Source organism: Aquarana catesbeiana, linkage group LG02, assembly GCF_042186555.1.
Source record: "Aquarana catesbeiana isolate 2022-GZ linkage group LG02, ASM4218655v1, whole genome shotgun sequence".
Taxonomy (NCBI): domain Eukaryota; kingdom Metazoa; phylum Chordata; class Amphibia; order Anura; family Ranidae; genus Aquarana; species Aquarana catesbeiana.
Genome location: NC_133325.1, coordinates 96,012,295 through 96,028,303, shown reverse-complemented (window position 1 = coordinate 96,028,303; position 16,009 = coordinate 96,012,295). Strand labels below are relative to the sequence as shown.

General features: G+C 43.9%; 1 protein-coding gene across 1 annotated transcript in view; it reads left to right on the top strand.

The window, feature by feature from the left end:
- DHRS12 (dehydrogenase/reductase 12) overlaps positions 1-15,622 on the top strand; it is a 36,305-nt gene extending 20,683 nt beyond the window's left edge. The window contains exons 6-10 of the mRNA XM_073613244.1: positions 3,077-3,138; positions 3,555-3,659; positions 5,284-5,374; positions 6,569-6,706; positions 6,926-15,622. Coding sequence (XP_073469345.1) covers positions 3,077-3,138; positions 3,555-3,659; positions 5,284-5,374; positions 6,569-6,706; positions 6,926-7,050 — 521 coding nt within the window. The 3' untranslated portion in view covers positions 7,051-15,622. The remainder of the gene's footprint in view (positions 1-3,076; positions 3,139-3,554; positions 3,660-5,283; positions 5,375-6,568; positions 6,707-6,925) is intronic.
- Positions 15,623-16,009: the final 387 nt, after the last annotated feature.

Genomic DNA, 16,009 nt, shown 5'->3' with positions numbered 1-16,009 from the left:
GATATCAAACTCTATTTTATCGTGGGCCACATTAGTTTTATGGTTGCTTTCAAAGGGCCAGTTGTATCTGTAAGACTATATAAATTTATCCAGGGCTTTTTTTTTTTTTTTTTCTCAGAGAATAGTTGCAGGAACCGCTTTGAACAGGGAGTGTGACCAAATTACAACAGTGGGAGGATCTTTAAACGGGCGGTAAATACCAGGAGTGCGTTACGTGCGGAGTTCAGGGATGCACTATGTACAAAGGGCAGTTTCAGGGGAGCTCTATGCCAGAGATTGACAAATACCAGGTGCCAGGTCCCCACGGCAAATAAAATTTGCATCCAGGCGCCTGGGCTTTTGTCAGCCCATTCCCAGGCCTGGTCGGCTAGTTCTGAGAGGGCATCTATTGACTTCTTCCCAGAACCCCACCCCCCCCTTTGGACACAGCTTATCACAAATCAAGGTAAAGGGCCAATCACAGCAGCCCTTTACCATGTGATCAGCTGTGTCCAATCACAGCTAATCACATTGTAAACAGACTTACTGTTTATCGGCAGTACTTTCCTCACACTGTCTCGGTGTGAGGAGAGGAGAGTCGATAGCTGGAAATTCTGATGGGCACATCTACATCAGTGCAATCTCAACAGTGAATAAGAAAAATGACTTATTTGCAAATTTGCTAACAATTTTTTCAAGATTTAGCAAAAAATAAAAACCAACCCAGTGGAGCTTTAAATACCACCAAAAGAAAGCTCTGTCTCAAAAAAAAATTTACAAATTTAATTTGGGTACAGTGTTGTGTGACTGGGCAATTGTCATTCAAAGTGTGACCGTGCTGAAAGCTGAAAATTGGTCTGGGCTGAAAGTAGGTGAAAGTGCCTGGTAGGAAAGTGGTTAACATCTAAAAAAAAAAAAAAAAAAGTAGCTGTGCTGCTTACCTGCAGCACAGCTATGTGTGTGTGGGTTTTTTTTTTTTTTTTTCTTCTTCACATACCGTGTATTTTCCGTGTGTAAGCCTGTGTCATGCATTTGTAAAGATGCACATCAGGGCTACATAAGAGAAGGGGTTTTGTTGTTAAAAACAAAGTTTTGTTAGTTAAAACAAACTGGCTCCTAACTTTTTTTTTTTTTTTTTCAGCTGGCTCCTAGATTGAAAACAAATTTGTCAAGCCCTGCCCTATGCACAGAGTGCAGAGTTGGATGCACGACGTACATAGTGCAGAGTTCAGGGGTGTGCTATGTACCCAGTTCAGGGCTCAGGTGTGCATTGTGTACAGAGTGCAGGTTTAGGGGTGCGCCCCCCATCCCTAAAGGCTTCCTTGCATCTCACCTACTCTAGTACCTCCTGGCAGTGTAGGCTGCTCCGCCTCTCTCACTTGCATGGAGATCATTGGTTGGCATCAGTGCACCAGGACACAGATGGGGATCACAGGCCAGCTTACCACATGATGCCCCATCCCACAGTGCACTTGCATCTCTCTTGTCCCCACTTTGAGTGCAGGGCAGGCAGGGATCTGTGAAAGCCACAGAGAGGAAAGCTGTCCTTGTAAACACAAAAAGCTTCTGTGTTTTCAAGTGACAGTGAGAGCCTGAAGTGGCAAAACAAAGTTCTGCCACGTTTCCAGCTGAAGAAAGCCCTGGGTGCACGAGCCACATGTGCCTTGGGATCCCACATGGGATCTATCTGATCCCTTGTGGGATCAGATAGATGTTCCTCTTGCATGTAGTGAAAAAGAATATTGCTGTCCATTGTGTGCAATTTTTCCTGTACTAGGGTGAAAACACTTACTCGCTGTACTGTATCATGGAGAAGCAGTGTCGTCACCCAATACTGCTTGCTCCTGGTTTAAACTACAGAACTCCTCCCAATGTTCACAACATATGGGGAGGTGTTGTGTAGTCCAACACAGGTGAACTGGGCATGGTTAACAGCACTCAGCTCAATGGATTTCTGGCAGGATCAACGGGCCTTTTTTTTCCATTTATCAGACGCAGTGGTAAAATTACCAAAATCAAAAAAGGGATGTTTATTATTGGGGTTTACGTACAATTAGCTGAACAATTATGGCTGCTTCTGTGCTCCAGTACTATGACATGCCCTCTACTTTATCTGATGTGACATAGTCTGGCCATCCCAGTGCTCAGCGACCCTCGGGACCATCTTCTATTAAAAAAAAACCTTTTTTTTACTATTTACAGTCCATACCAAACTTCTATAAAAGAACTGCAGAAAAAGGAATTGTGTATGCATGTTACTCATAAACTGCTGCGTACATGATTCTTTGTGCACGGTATGTAATATCATATATGTGAAGTGTACCCACAGGTATCCTATCTTGGTTTGCTTTTGGTCCTTTTGGGTAAGGTGAAGGAGAAGAGCAGCACAGACACATGCTGCCTGCACTGCTTATCTAAGGAGGGAGCAATGGTGATTGGGACAGGTTCTTTTCGCCAGTCATAAAAAAAAAAACAGGTGGTCAGGTGGCAGCCCATAGACATGAGGTTTGTTGCGCAATCCTGCTGGAGATGGGAGCAATTTACTATTTAAAAGTACAGAAGGCGTGCATCATTTGGCATTCTCCTTCTTGTGTTAGAAGGCCAGAAAGATCATGTGCAACAAACCTAACCACTACTAGGCCGTACTTTCCATGTCCACCCAGTGGACAGGGCCCAGTGTTAGAGGGTCAAATTCACATTCTGATGTGACTAGTCCTATGACTCGGTTAAGGTGAGTTTTCATATAAATGATTTTATGTAGCAGAGAATGCTGGAAGCTTGCTGTCTGCCTGGTCTGACCCAACTGTATTAATGTTTATGTTGTACAACCTTTGGATCCAGGTCTAGAGTAGACCCTTTTCTATGCATTGGCATTTTATCATAAGACATAACTGTCTTCTTATGATAAATGCAGTCCCTACATTTGTATGTGAACTCGTTTTAGGTAATTTTAGGGTTGTAGAGCTTTTATGCTAATTTAGAATAGTGTTTGCTTTCAGTGCCTACTGCAAGACCTATAGGAGCATGGCATGAAAGTGGCTTTTGTGCAACACTGGAGCTGAAAATGAAAGCTTAAATATTTTCTTCCTGCCCTTAGGTACCTATATTCTCACTAGAGCGTTGTTGCCTGTACTAGAGAATGAAGAGGGTGCCAGGGTGGTAAGTATTGTGGCAATTTTACCTTTCCTGTGTCTGTGCATTTAAAGCGGACTTTCTTGACTTTATGCTGCATATATTGCCTTCTAATTTCATGCTTGGAAGGGCTCCATCAATTGCTTTCAGCTACAGTGATGTATCTTACCGTTATAAGTAGAGTGTCCGCACTCCTTCACTCTCTTGCTCTTATCATGCATACAAATGATCTATCACCCAGAAACAATGGGGAAATCCAATATGTATTTGTCTTTATTAGTGAGCAAGATGCTTTTTTGATCTCCTCCTATAATGCATGTTTCCACAAGCCTCCAGGAAAATTCTTTATCCGCCTTCAGTGTGTGGAATGGATCTCAGGCTTGGCAGTGAGTAGAGGAATTGGCAGTGTGTCAGCCATGTGAATGATTGTGATATTATTCCAGGTGACAGTCTCTTCGGGTGGTATGCTGGTTCAAAAACTGGACGTGTCTAACTTGCAGTTTGAAAAGGGCACATTTGATGGAACAATGGTGTACGCACAGAATAAGGTCTGTTCTCTCCATTTAAAAAAAAAAAAAAATCTACGTGTGTTTTTTGTTTTTACTTTAATTACATAAAATGATTTGCTTGATCTGTAGCGTAGTTTCGTTGGAAATGGCAGATGCCACCTGATTAGCAGAGAAAATGCTTTGTCTGTGTGATTTCATTACTTTTTTTTTTTTTTTCTCTCTCTTCTTAAAGAGGAACTGCAGTCTGCATAATTTTGTAATAAAAACATCTTTGCCATTCTGAAGCTTCCCTCCAACCACTTTGCATATTATTTTATATATACTGTGATTCTGTATTTGCCAAATATGCTGCAGAAATCTCCCTCCACTGAGTCTGGCTGCAACCATTTTAACTGTGGGCAGCTGAAAAGCTGCTGCCTGTTCACTTCCTGGACACACAGAGGCACACCTCATTGGCCCTCTTATGACTCGCACCCCTCTTCCCAACAAACTCTCACGAGAAAGAGCTGTGCATGATGTCATAAGCCTAGGCTTTTTACCAGACAACAAACAGGAAGTGGGCTGTATAAGGTACAGTCTGGTCACCCCAGTGCTTACTGGCAGAAAAAAAAATGTTTTACTGTCCAAAGTTAAAACCAGGGTAGAAGATTTAATAGCTGGAAAGATGAAAAAATGACTGAAGTTCTGCTTTAAGGTTGACTATACATTGCGTAACCTGTTTATACATCTAGCAATAGCTGTGTAGTGACCTACCCAGGGCTGGATTTCCCATTAGGCACATGCCTAGAGCTGCCCTTCCAGGAGGGGTGCCCATCTGTACATGGCTGGATCTAGAGGGGTGCTGGGCTGCACCAGGCCAGCCCCCCATGAACATTGTACCCACGCCTGCAAGTCCTGACAGAATTGTCAGCAAGAAGAGAGCTGGGAGGAAATGTCGGCTTTCTGTGCTCTTCCTGCCTCCTGTCAGTGAAGCGCTTCTCCAGATTACAGTGGATTACACAGGACCCTCTTAGATCGCACAGTACGCTGCTTGATTTGGATAGGATTTGGTATAGCATTTGTGCTAGGAAAGGGGATTTGGGAGAGAAGGTTTGTACTAGGAGAGGATTTGAATGGGGAGGAGAAGATTTGTATTGGGAGGGGGAATTTGGGGGAGCGATTTTAGGGTTGGAGGGGGAATTTTGAAGGAAAGAGTATGTGTGCTAGGAGGGATGATTTGTGGGAAATTTGAGCTGCAAGGTGGGATTGGAGGGGGCAAGTATATGTGCTGGGAGGAATTTATGCATCAGGGGTGAGCGTGTTAGTGCTATTTTTGGGGGGGGGGGGGTTGGAGGGGAACTTCAGAATTCTCTGCCTACAGGCTCCTGAAATGTAAATCTGGCCCTGGGCCTACCTGATTCAGTGTGTGGTGTGTGGGGTGTTTTTTTTTTTTTTTTTTTTTTAAGCTTTAACTGCATAAAAACAACTCCTCCAAGTCGCCCCTACTGCCGCCCATAGTGCAGATGTAATGGTGACGTTTCATACAAAAAGTGCTGAAAATTACATCTGTGCAAATAATGAATTAATATGCAGTTGAATTATTCTTCTCAATAATATCTAATATAAGGTTTTATTATATATATATATATATATATATATTTTTTTTTTTTATCATTTACTACAGAGGCAGCAAGTGATATTGACTGAGCAGTGGGCCAAAGCATACCCAAAGATTCACTTTTCTGTCATGCACCCAGGCTGGGCAGACACACCAGGTAAATGACTGATCTGTAACTTTTATTTTCAATAATTGGGGCAGGCATTGGTATAGAGACTCTTATCAGCTTTCTTGATGTGTGTACACCGGGCATATCACTAAATGTCCGGCCCGATCTACTGCTCTTTCCGGACTGCCGTGATCGTGCCATTTAGCTGCTGCTTTTGTCCCCAGCCTCCACTGCTGTCCTTGGCAGAGTAGGGGCGGACAGCGGTACAATTCTGGAGTGTGGGCAGGACCAGCACTGCATGGAGAGAGGCAGTTTCCTTAATTAACGTTTCACGTTAACCAGGAGGTGAGTGACTGCTAGAAGGCAGTCCTAGCAGCCAATCATCAGCTTGCTAATATGAAAAGTTACCTGGCAGCTTCCGCACCCCATCCAGTGCTGCTGTGCCTCTGCCTGCAGTTCAGCATTGCTCTCCGCTCTGTGAAAGGTAGGAGAGAGAAGGGAGGAAAGGTAATGGATGGGGAGCGGGGGTCATGTACAGGGGAGCAATGCTGTTGGGGGGGGTGCAAGGAGCAGTGCTTTGGGGGGGGGGGGGATATATGAAGGAGACAGCGCTGTGGGGGAATATATGTCAAGGGGGACAGTGCTGTGTGTGTGTGTGTGTGTGTGTGTGTGTGTGTGTGTGTGTGTGTGTGTGTGTGTGTGTGTGCGTGGGGGGTAGTGATGTAAAAGGGGGACAGTGCTGTGCGGGGGAAGTGAAAGGGGCAGTGCTGCATGGATGATATGTGAAGGGGGGACAGTGCTGTGGTGTGGAAGATGTGAAGAGGGACAAGCAGGGGTACCATTTGACTCTTAAACTCACTAAAATACAAGGTGCAGTTTTCCCGCACATGGAATTGGCATTGTACAAAAGCACCATGCAGTTTCCATGCGGCTGCTTTTTTAAAAAGGTGCCAGGACCTTTTCCCAGCAGAAAATGCAGGCACAGCAGCCCATTCAAATGAATGGGCCATCGTGCCTGCACACCTGGGCTGTGATGTAAAGAATCATCGCACAAAAATGCAATTCGGACCTCTGTTGGAAATTGTTTTTACTAATCGGACCTCCCATGAATTTTAATTCGATACCCCTGGTGTACACTGTATATAATTCCAACTACTTCTGCCACTAACACGGCTACAGTAGGTCACTGTTCTTGTACATGTATGTTCTTTAAGATATATCTGACTGGAATTTTTTATTTAGCTGTACGGTTATCAATGCCAGACTTCTATGAAAAAATGAAGACCAGATTACGCACTGAGGAACAAGGAGCAGACACAGTGGTGTGGCTCACCATATCTCCTGCTGCAGTCAAACATCCAAGTGGACTCTTCTTCCAAGGTAGAATTCTCACTTTCTGTGGAGCCTTAGATTTTCCGTCTTAAAGCAGCGTTCCACCCAAAAGAATAGCTGTGCTCCCAGCCACTGATGGAAAAAATGGCAATGGAGATTCAAGTGGTTAACATCCAGATTGTCCTAGAACACAGTATAATTTCTACTTGCACCCATATTGGATACCCATGTGATGAGCCTAACTTTTTTTTTTTTTTTCTCTTTTAGATCGTAAGCCTGTTTCTACCCACTTACCCCTGGCTTGGACTCAATCCTCCACAGACGATGAAGAGAAGTTTCTTCAGATTCTACAAGACATGGCACTGAAATTTGCTCCATCATCCAATCTGTAGCAAACATTCCAGTACTTAGAACAGTGTCTGGCTTTTGATGCTGTAGGCTCTCCCAGAAAAGGAGGAGAGGTTACTGAATGATAATATTCAGTAACCTTACTGTATATCCTAATGTACATGTTGGTGCACTGATATCATTCAGGTTTAAGAGTGCCTACTATATAGTTGTTTACATTTGCTTTATTAATATTTAATGGCTTCTGTGTATGAACAAAGAAAATGTTTCTTAGGATATATCTGTGGTGAGACAGCATTGTTCTACCTCAAGGAAAGCTATAACAATAGCTAGGATGATAGGACTTTGAATCTGCAATCAGCTGTGAATATGATCGATGATTGGTGTTTTTACACTGAAACAACATTCATGACTGGTATTTACGAAGGACGAGTCTGTTTGTAGAAATGTGCCAGCAAAATGTCCATGAAACAAATGCATCACTTACATAGTGATAACTGTCATGATGTGAGAAGTCCTTTCATTGAACAGACTACTGAAATGTGGTTAGATAGGGGCTTTCATGCTCGTGTGTTCCATTTTGCCATTATGAAACAAATATTTTTGGCCATCTCACTGTTGTATTCCTTTCTATCACATTTATATGCTGACAGTAGTAGAGCCAATCCAGCACCTGGCTACCTCCTAGACTCCGTTTTACATCTAGCAATTTGGGATCACGGCAGAATTGCTGAAATTCGGACCACAATTCCAAATTGCATTGCAATGCTGGCAATTTGGTGCCATTAGTTTTTAACCACTTACCGACCGGCTTCTATACATATAAGTCGGCACTTTGAAGATAGATATCTCGGTAACAGCAGCAGCTGCTGCCACAACCGAGGTATCCATCTTTTCAGGAGCCGGTCATGTTTACAATGATGGTGGTCTCTGTGGCAGATTCACCGCAAGATTACCGTTCTCGACGGCGGGAGAGGTGCCACCCCCCCTCCCGCCGCTCTCCTGCACCCTCCACCGGAGCCATCGGTAGTGGCAGAGGCGATAGGGTCCTGTCATGTCTGTGGTATGGAGACGAGTGAGGGGAAGATGGCCCCCACCCGTCTCCATACCATAGGAGGGCGGAAGCGACGTCATAACATAAGCTCTGCCCATACGTCTTAAAGGGCCATTTTTTTGTTGTCATTTTTTTCAATTTTTTTTTTTTTTTGCATTTAAGTCCAAATATGAGATCTGAGGTCTTTTTGACCCCAGATCTCATATTTAAGAGGACCTGTCATGCTTTTTTCTATTACATGGGTTTTTTTATTCTCTAGGGTGTTAGAAAAAAAATTATATAATGTTTGGGGGTTCTAGGTAATTTTATAGCAAAAAAAAAACTGTTTTCAACTTGTAAACGCCCAAATCTCAAAACGAGGCTAGTCCTTAAGTGGTTAATGGCACCAAAGCGTGGTGCACAAAGCTTGTCGCCCAAAAAAGTGTGCTGCATTTTTCCAGCATTGCAGTACCATTTTGAAATTGCTGCAATTCTGCCCATAATCCCAAATCGCTAGATGTTTAAGGGTGGAAACGTGGCTTGGCCTGGAGCCTGGTTAACCTAGTTTTAGTTTTGACAGTTGGTTTGCAGAACCAAGCTTACAGTTCATGTGTAGTGCGACTCGAAAATAAAGTGACAGCAAATCAGACAGTTCATCAAATTTAAAGGTGGAAGCAGGTCACCTGAGGTAATGGCTATGTCTGCTCTAGAAGACCTGGAACCAGGATGGTGATCTCTGCATTCAGATGTGTTCAGAGTCAGCAATGGCAGCAACTATATTCTTTCCTGTGTATATTTCTGTCTCCCATAAATACAGGTAAAATGTGGTAATTTCCAAGGACATGCTGTAGAAGTATAAGGAAACTAGTGAATGATGTGCCTGACATCAGCACCTGAACTAAATTTGCTATTTAAATGAGAATTGCACTGTTCATTTTTTTTTTTTTTTTGCTGTACTAATAGCGAGAAGCACTGTCCATCTATAAAATGTTGTCAGCATTTCTGGGTTAGTCACTATGGCAGTGTGAAGATCAGCATAATGAATCCCCATTTCAAATGATCTGATGTTTTAATCTGAACCTTGATCAGTTGTTATGGGTTACCACCTTTTGTACATTAAATTTGTCTTATTAACTAAGTCTATGGGGATTTTACATCTGACCTTGGCACTAACTTTGTTCAAAACTGGACAATGGAAAAAAAAAAATCATGCTTCTCTAGAAAAATGTTTTGTCTATAACCTTTTTGTTACTGTACATCAGATATTATCAGTGTATCTAGGGTCTTCTTATTCATACAATAGGGCTTATTCAGTAAAACAATGCAACAAGCAAATTACTAAGTGCATTGTACAATAGTGATCGCAAACCATTTAGTCTTTCTTGTTTAGTGAGGCTTCAGGAAAATCAGTTCTGCAATTTTCCTCTTTTCATTGACTTCTGAGGAGAGAGGTAAAGGCCCAGAAAAATTGGAATTTTTTTTTTTTTTTTTCAAAAATAGAAAAGCAAAATGTGGAAAATTTTCTTTTACTTTTTTTTTTTTTTTTTTTTTACATCTTTTCTTTTGGTAAAAAAACAATATAACATGACCACCTTAATAAAAGATTTCTGGAACTTTATGTAGTCTGTGTAAATTAATGCAAGTTCTCTCAGCTGAAGACAAGCAAATCCTTGAATACAGTTCAAGTAAAACTGTACTTCTCAATGCAGTTCTCAAACAAGAGAAATGTGCATTTCTGCCACGAGGGGGCACTGCAGAGAGGCTCCATCTTGTACCCCCTACAGTTGGGTGATTGGGATACAGTAGATGGATAGTTTCTGTCCTGTCAGGCCTTAATTGACAGGTAAGAGTTGACATTTGTGTGACAAATTAGTTTATCTTTATGACCTTTAAATGATTCCTAATAATGTTTCCTACCATCGTGGCATAGTGTTTAGTGCCCCGGACTTCCCCGGACTTCTCCCCTCAGGATAGTTAATACATTATAAAAAAAGACCACTCTACCCCCCAAAATCATTCTCCTTTTTTTCCCTCATACCTGATAGATAGTCAGTGCGGGTCCTTTACCACTGCCTTGGAGTAGTTTCCGCCTGGGTTCAGGCCTCTCCCAGACGCGGTCCCCTGTCTTGGGCAGCTAACAGCGCTGAAAAGAGGGGAGCCCCTTCTCAGAGTCTTTTGGGGCAGCAGCGTTTCCTGACTTGGAACATACAGTTCTGCGTATAATGGCTAAGCTGGTAGTCTCAGTGGGGGCAGGTAAGGGCTTCCTTTTTTTTACCTTTTTATGTCTGCCTATGCTGTCTGTGCTCTAGTCCTGTCCCTTCACCTTCTGTGCCTGTCAGGTTGTTGAGCGATATGGTGTGAACGTGCTGCTGTATTCCGGGTTTTATCTTCCAGCGTAGCTATCGATGGGTCGGGCGGCGTTCCCGGTCGCTCGGCGCAGACGTCTGACGCTCGCGGTGCCATCTTCGTTATGGGCAAATATATGTAGGCTTGCCCTTAGTTAGATAAAAGTGTGGGAGGTGGCTTACAGACAGGGGGGCGGCCTCTCCTTGCACACTTTAAAGGCTCAGTATTTTCATTGTAGCCTTAGACTTTCCCCAGCAGGTCCAGCCTCTTGGGTGCTCTTCCAGTACTCGCTTTGTTTTTGGAAACTGTAAGGTGTAATAGTAGATGGGGGGGGGGGGGGGGGGTTGTTTTTTCTTAAAATTATGTGTAAAAAAAAAAAAAAAGAGAAGAGGGGGAATTTTATAATGAGGGAATTGTTTTCTTTTGCGATTGGGGGGAGAGGCTGTCTTCTTAGCTTTCCCTTTCTCTAGTGTTTGCTCTGCTACTTGTTGCCCTTAGCTTGCCCCCATGGTCATGAGTCAGCTGCCCTCAGATCAAGACCCTCCCTTTCTTAGGTAAGGGCTCGCACCTAATTGAAAAAAAAATAAATAAAGGAAAGAACTTTTAGTTTTTATATTTGTTTTTTGAGCAAAAGAGTGCCTTACGCTGTTACTCTCGTTTCAGGCCTTTACGCCAAAACATGTCTACTGTAATAAGACTTCCGGCCATCACAGTGGACAGTCCCAGCCAAGCTCCAGTCACAGTCGGTCGACTAGTTCCCAACACCCTTCTGATGGAAGGTCGGCATCTAAAAGACGTCGGTCGCCTAATCCTTCCAGACGAGAAAGTTCAAAAAAATGCCGAGCATGTGGTGCAACCCCGTTGCCAGATAACCTTGCAGACAATCTTTGCAGATTAGTTTATGCTGATCAAGAAAGAGCTGAAGTCCAGCAGGTCACGGATTTAATAAAGAAAGTGGTAAAAGACTCATTAGCCTGGCTAATGGACTCGTCTCCCTCGCAGGTCATAGCAAGTGATCAAGTGCACCCTTTGGAGCCATCCCTGCCTGGCCCATCATCAGCAGTGGCCGCATCAGTGCCACCTCCCCCGACCAACAGGGGAGAATGACGAATGAGAGGATTCAGTGGAGGAATCAGAGCCTTCAGGCTTCAGCTTCTCTCTAGTACAAACTTTTGTCTCCGCAGTCAAACAGGCCATCGGTTGGGAGGAGGCATGAGATCGGGATTGCTTCCCAGGACAGGAGGGTTAGGCGTTCTCGAGTTTTCGCCTCTAAGTTCCAGTCTTCAAGAAACCAGAAACTTTTCTCAATTCCGTCAAGGCAGAGATACCAAAAAAAAAATTGGAGAAGTACCCAGGCGACTTTTCCTTTTGACAGAAAGCCACTCCAGCTGCCCCCAGTCGGGGCCAGGCTGAAGAAATTTGCCAAAGTCTGGTCCAGCCAATGCAAGGATCCCTGGGTGGTATCCACTGTCTGTTTCAGACATTTCTGGACATTTCTAGATCACCCTCCGCGAGACCTTTTTGTCCCAACAAAACTACCTACTTCTCAGAAGCGGAGGCTCTGCAAAGATATCTTCGCCTACTACAGACGTAGCAAGCGGTAATTCCTGTCCCGCCTTCAGAAAAATTCACAGGTTTCTATTCTCTCTTTCTTGTCCCCAAAAAGAGTGGAGAATGGAGACCAGTAGTGGATTTGAAGAGGTTAAATCTTTACGTTCACCTAGAATCCTTCAAAATGGAGTCTTTGCACACCATAATCCAGATGGTCCAACCGGGGGACTGGATGGTCTCGGTGGACCTCCAGGATGCCTGCTTTCATGTTCCCATTCTGCCTGCCTTCCAGAAATATCTAAGAGTGGCAGTGGGTCCCATGCACCTCCAGTTCCAGTGCCTTCCCTTTGGCCTGTGCACGTCCCCGAGGATATTCTCAAAAGTACTGATCGCAATTCTGGCACCCCTCAGGGAAAGGGAGTTGCGAGTGTTCCATTTCCTGGACGATATCCTGTTGTTAGCCTCCAGTCCAGCACAACTTCTGGAGCACAGAGAGGTTCTCCTGTCTACCCTGAAGAAGTTTGGTTGGTTGGTGAATTCAGAAAAGTCTCCTGACTCCAACCCAGGTAATGATCTATTTTGGCGCCCTTTTCGACACCTCAGCCGGAACAGTATGCCTTCCTCCCCAGAAAGTGGCGGCTATTGTCCAGAAGATGTCCTATGTAAGAACACTGTCTCACCTGTCAGCATCAAACTGTATGAGTCTAAACGGGACTATGTCATCTTGTATCCCGATGCTACCCTGGGCTCATTGGCATCTGAGGATTTTTCAGGTGGGCTTTCTGGCTCAGTGGAAGAGGAAGTCACTATGCCAGCAGATCTTGATCTCAGTATCCATGAGGAGAGGTCTCCTCTGGTGGTCGAAAAAGGATCTAATCTCAAAACCCTGTCTTCTTCAATGCCCATCTTGGACCATCCTAACCACCGATGCAAGCTCGTTGGGTTGGGGAGGACACTGCGATCACCTTGCAATACAGGGGAAATGGGACTTCCCAACATAGGGAATAGTCTCCAACATCTTAGAGTTAAGAGCAGTTTATCTAGCCCTGGTGAATCTGAAAGATCATCTTCGACAGAAGTTGGTCTTAATACGCCTAGACAACAGGGCAGCAGTGGCGTATATTCAAAGGTGGGGGGGGACCCACAGCATACCTTTGCTGAGAGAAGTATAGCCCATTATGTTGTGGGCAGAGAAGAATCTGCTGGATCTGAAGGTGGTCTACCTGCTGGGCCATCTAAACAAAGAGGCAGATCATCTGTCTCGTTATTTTCAAGACGACAACGAATGGCCTCTTCACCCGGCAGTCTTCGACTGGATCTTGAATCTACAGAATCCTCCAGAGATAGACCTGTTTGCCTCGGCAATAAATGCCAAACTACCACAATTTCTTTCTCGCCTACTTCATCCTCAGGCGGAAGCAGTGGATGTCCTCTCGAGTCCATGGAATTGCAAGATAGCATATGCCTTCCCTCCCAGGCCCATGATCTCGAGGTTTCTGCTCAGATTGTCGAAAGAACCAGTAAAGGTGGTAACGATTCTACCATACTGGCCAAGGAGGCCATGGTTTCCCTGGGCAATATCCCTCAGTACGTGTCGGCCTCTCAAGATTCCAATTCTACCTCAACTTCTCTCACAAGGGAGATTCGTGCATCCAGCCCCTCACAAACTGAATCTGCATGTCTGGATGTTGAAAGGGAAGGATTCCAGTCTTTTGGATGCTCTTCTAGTGTCATTTCAACTCTTTTGAAGGCCAGGAAACCTTCCAAAATTATGTGTCTTCAAAGATCTGGAATAAATTCAAGTTAGTTATGGAAGGCAAGAGTTCGGCCCCCACAGATCCGTCTACTGCTCTCCTCTTGGATTTTTTACAATCTGGCCTGGACCTTGGTCTCAGTCTAAGTTCACTCAAGGTTCAAGTGGCAGCTATTTCGGCAGCTACCCAAAAAAGATAGGCAAAAGTCGCTCATCGTCCAATTTTTCAGAGCAGTTAAAAAGATTCGGCCTCCAGTAAGACGATCTTTTCCGGCTTGGGACTTACCCTTTATCCTGGACTGTCTGATGTCTCATCCTTTTGTTCCTCTAGAAACTGCTTCACTATGGAACTTAACGCTCAAGACAGCCTTTTTAATTGCGGTAACCTCAGGAAAAAGGGCTTCAGAGTTGCAAGCGTTAGGGGCAGAAAATGAACACATTTCTTTTTTTCCCGGATCGAGTGGAACTACGGACAATACAAGGTTTTGTCCCAAAAGTTTCTTCTCGGTCCTCTCGATCAGAAACTTGGGCGCTACCTACTTTTACGGATCCACTCTCAGGCGCTCTGCAAGAACTGGACATTGCCAAAGTTCTAAAATGCTACCTACAAGCCACAAGTCCTTTTAATGCATTGAACAGATTGTTCGTTCTGCCTTGGGGCAAAAATAGGGGGAAGGAAACCGCTCCAAGAACAATCGCCTCCTGGATTTGCAAGTTAATCCAAAAGGTGTATAGGGCTAGAGGGATGGATTCTCCGGTGGTGAAGGCCCACTCAACTAGGGCAGTTTCTGCATCATGGGCGGCAAGGGCCAACGTTTCACTGGAAACCTTTTGCAAAGCAGCCACGTGGTCATCCCCAAACACATTCGTGCGTCATTACAGGATTGACCCAAGGGCACTCATTTCAGTGGAATTTGGAAGAAGGGCGATTGAGTCAGCTCTTGTGTTGCCTTTTAAAATTGTCTTATGAGCATTACCCACCCTGTTGTTATCTATTCATTTTATCACAGGTATGCTGCCATGGATGCACCAGGAAAATTGTATCATACTTACCGTAATTTTCCTTTCCTGGTGCCTATCCATGGCAGCATACATGCCCTCCCATAGTATTCAATGTAATAGGAGAATGCTAGGGGGGGGTAGAGTGGTCTTTTTTTTTTAATAATGTATTATCTATCCTGAGCGGAGGAGTCCAGGGCGGAGCTTATCACAGGTATGCTGCCATGCATAGGCACCAGGAAAGGAAAATTACGGTAAGTATGATACAATTTTCTGTTTTTTTTTTTTTTTTCTTCCTCTCAGTAAAATGGTGAGACCAACCTCTGGAGTTTGGAAACATTTCTGCTGAGAGCAAAACTGACATTTTCAAATATTGTCAGAAGAAATGTTCTTTTCCAAATGCTACAAGGATGACAAAACACATCCTAGCATGCCAAAGGTGCTCTAAAGACATAAAAAAATAAATACTTTATGGAATGAAATGAGGACCAGAATGAAAGTGCAAGTAGCTTTTCCCTCCAGAGTTCTTATTCCAGATGTTCTTCTTCCTGCTGCTTCTGGATCATCATTCTAGATCAAGGGTCTTCAAACTATGGCCCTCCAGTTGTTCAAGCACTACAATTCCCATCAGGCCTAGCCATGTCTGTGAATGTCAGAGTTTTACAATGCCTCATGGGATGTGTAGTTCCGCAACAGCTGGAGGGCTGTAGTTTGAGGATCCCTGTTCTAGATTGTAAGCTTTAATGAGCAAGGCCCTCTGATTCCTCCTGTATTGAATTGTAACTGTACTGTCTGCCCTAACATTGTAAAGTGCTGCACAAACTGCTGGCACTATATAAATCCTGTATAATAATAATGAGGGTAATTTACTAAAGCCAAATATACTGTGCACTGGAAGTGTAATTTGGTAATAAATAGTTATGGAGGTCTCCTGCTTGTGTGTGATTTTTTTGGAAAACTGGCCCAAAATAGTAAAAAATATATATTTAAAAAAAAAAGTGGAGCTGTATATTTCTTGTTGCTACCATAACATACCACCAAAGAACAACCCAAAGTAAATTCTTGGTGTGCTGGTGACATTCTTTTGCTCTGACTTGACACGACTCCAGCCGGTGGTCACTTCAGCACCCACTTATAGGCACAGCCACTTTTTACAGGAACTTGTGTGTTGGGATTAGTGCATTGGAAGTTTCTTGGTGTGCTGGTGACATTATTTTGATCAACCCTAAATAAATTCTCCTGCTGCTGATGATCACAGCGATACCGCATATGTGTATGTTTGTACCCATAGTACAGCACAGAAGCAATAGTGCACATTTTT